Source organism: Mastomys coucha, unplaced genomic scaffold, assembly GCF_008632895.1.
Source record: "Mastomys coucha isolate ucsf_1 unplaced genomic scaffold, UCSF_Mcou_1 pScaffold5, whole genome shotgun sequence".
NCBI lineage: Eukaryota > Metazoa > Chordata > Mammalia > Rodentia > Muridae > Mastomys > Mastomys coucha.
In genome coordinates, this window is record NW_022196911.1 from 84,776,224 (window position 1) to 84,778,444 (window position 2,221).

At 44.8% G+C, this 2,221-nt stretch overlaps 1 protein-coding gene across 1 annotated transcript in view; it reads right to left on the minus strand.

Moving 5' to 3' along the window:
* Positions 1–241: 241 nt before the first annotated feature.
* Scpep1 (serine carboxypeptidase 1) overlaps positions 242–2,221 on the minus strand; it is a 34,275-nt gene continuing 32,295 nt past the window's right edge. Inside the window, exon 13 of the mRNA XM_031352390.1 lies at positions 242–918. Coding sequence (XP_031208250.1) covers positions 856–918 — 63 coding nt within the window. The 3' untranslated portion in view covers positions 242–855. The remainder of the gene's footprint in view (positions 919–2,221) is intronic.

The window sequence follows — 2,221 nt, forward strand, 5'->3', positions numbered from 1 at the left end:
ATCCCAGAGCTTATGATCTTAATTTTAAGGAAATGTGGACTGTGGACATCTTTTGACTAAACATTTATCCTTCCAAGAGTTTACCAGAAGGAAACGGAGTGTGCATAAAACTATTAACTAGTTGGATGTCTCCTCAGAGGGCTGTCTATAAGAGGAAGAACTGGAAACACCCGGAACTGATTGGGAATCTGGTAAATGAGTGTTGGGGCGATCACAAAACAGGATTTTCAGTGGTCATTAGAAATATCAGAACACATTTATTGATGAGAGAACAAGTGCAGGTCATGTTGATACGGGAACAAAGCAGACAGCAAAATAGCATACAATATGGATTTCATTTTTGTAAAAATATATTTGTAGCAAATAAAAGACCCGTAGTCATAGACACCTAGCTGGAAGCTCAGTGGCTTTTAGTATTTTCTCTGTCTCTCCCACCGTTTTTGTTTATAAATCATGTCATTTGCTTTTGCTTTTTTTGGGGGGAAGACGGACTCCTATTTGGTCCAGGCTGCTTTTGAACTTACGATGTAGTTGAGGATGCACTTGAACCTCTGATCCTCTTGCTTCTACCTCTCAAGTGCTAGAATTTACATGTGTTATCAAATGCTTTTGTAGGAAGAGGCCAATTGATTGCAATCCTTCACTCTGATTGAATGAGTCTGGTTTTAAACACTCTTTATGAAGTAGAACTGATTTCTAAGGTAGACACAGAAGCCCATAGTCTTTCAGTACAGGACAGGGCAGGTGCTCCCAGAGTCACATCCCATGGTGGAGCCGGGAAGAAGAGCGCCAGGGAGAGACTTAGCACCTGCATCCTGGGCTCTGCCCCAGCGCCTCCGGGGCTAGCCAGCTCAGCTATTCCTGCTCAGTCACCAGCCTCATCATCTTCAGAGCCATCTCCCCTTGGTCAGAAGGAACCTGGAAGCAAGAAGCATTGAATCAGTGTTCCGGAGGTAACAACTGGGTCAAGGTCAAGAGTGACTGACATGCTCCTTCTAAGGCGACATCTAGAAAGACTAGCGACAGCTGACTGTAAAGAAAGGGCTTCCTAGCTGGGCGGTGGTGGCGCACACCTTTAATCCCAGCACTTGGGAGGCAGAGGCAGGTGGATTTCTGAGTTGGAAGCCAGCCTGGTCTACAAAGTGAGTTCCAGGACAGCCAGGGCTACTCAGAGAAACCCTGTCTCGAAAAACCAAAAAAAAAAAAAAAAAAAAAAAAAAAAAAAAAAAAAAAAAAAAAAAAAAAGGAAAGAAGATGGTGCAGAAAGAAGAGCTGAGGATGTAGCTCAGCTGGTAAAGCCACTGCCTGAATGTATAAGCCCTGCGTTCCATCCCCAGTACCACCTAAAACAGGGTGAGACTGCACATGCCTGTAAGACCAGCACTCAAGAGCAGAGGCAAGAGGATTATGAATTCAAGATGAGCCTTGGCTAAATAGAAAGTCAGGAGCTAGCTTAGGCTAAATTTAGACCCTGCCTTAAAACAAAACAAAACAAAATAAAAAAACAAAAACAAAAAATATCAGTATGTTCAAAAAATTGGGGGGCTAGAGAGAGGTGAAGGTACCCCGCACACAGATCCATATAACAAAAGCCACCTTAACCCTGGCCTCCACTGCAGGTGATACTCCCCCTTTTCTGAGAGTCTCCTATCTGAGGCTGGCCTCAAATTGACTCTGTAGCTGAGGACGCTCTAGCAGGATGAGGCAGTGATGCCCGTAATCACACACTTAGGAGGCCGAGGCACAAAATCTAGGAGAGCCACATCATCCTCACTATATAGTACATTTCAGACTAGCGTGGGCTAAACCAGACTTTATCTCAAAAAAAACAAACAAAACAAACACCCCAAAACAATCTATTTGAGTTGTTGAGTTTAGTGAGAGAGTGCCATATGGTGCTGGGGAGATGCCCCGCCCAGAACCGTCATAAAAAGGCTGAGTGTGCTAGGAGTGGTGATGGTACACTTGTAAGCCCAGCACTGGGGAAGCAGAGGCAGGTGAACTCTGTGAGTTTGACCCAGCCTGCTCTACAGAAGCAGTTTAAGACAGCCAGGGGGCTGGAGAGGTGGCTCAGCGGCTAAGAGCACTGACTGCTCTTCTGAACGAAGGTCCTGAGTTCAAATCCCAGAAACCACATGGTGGCTTACAACCATCTGTAATGAGATCTGTTGCCCTCTTCTGGGGTGTCTGAAGACAGCAACATATAATAATAAATAAATCT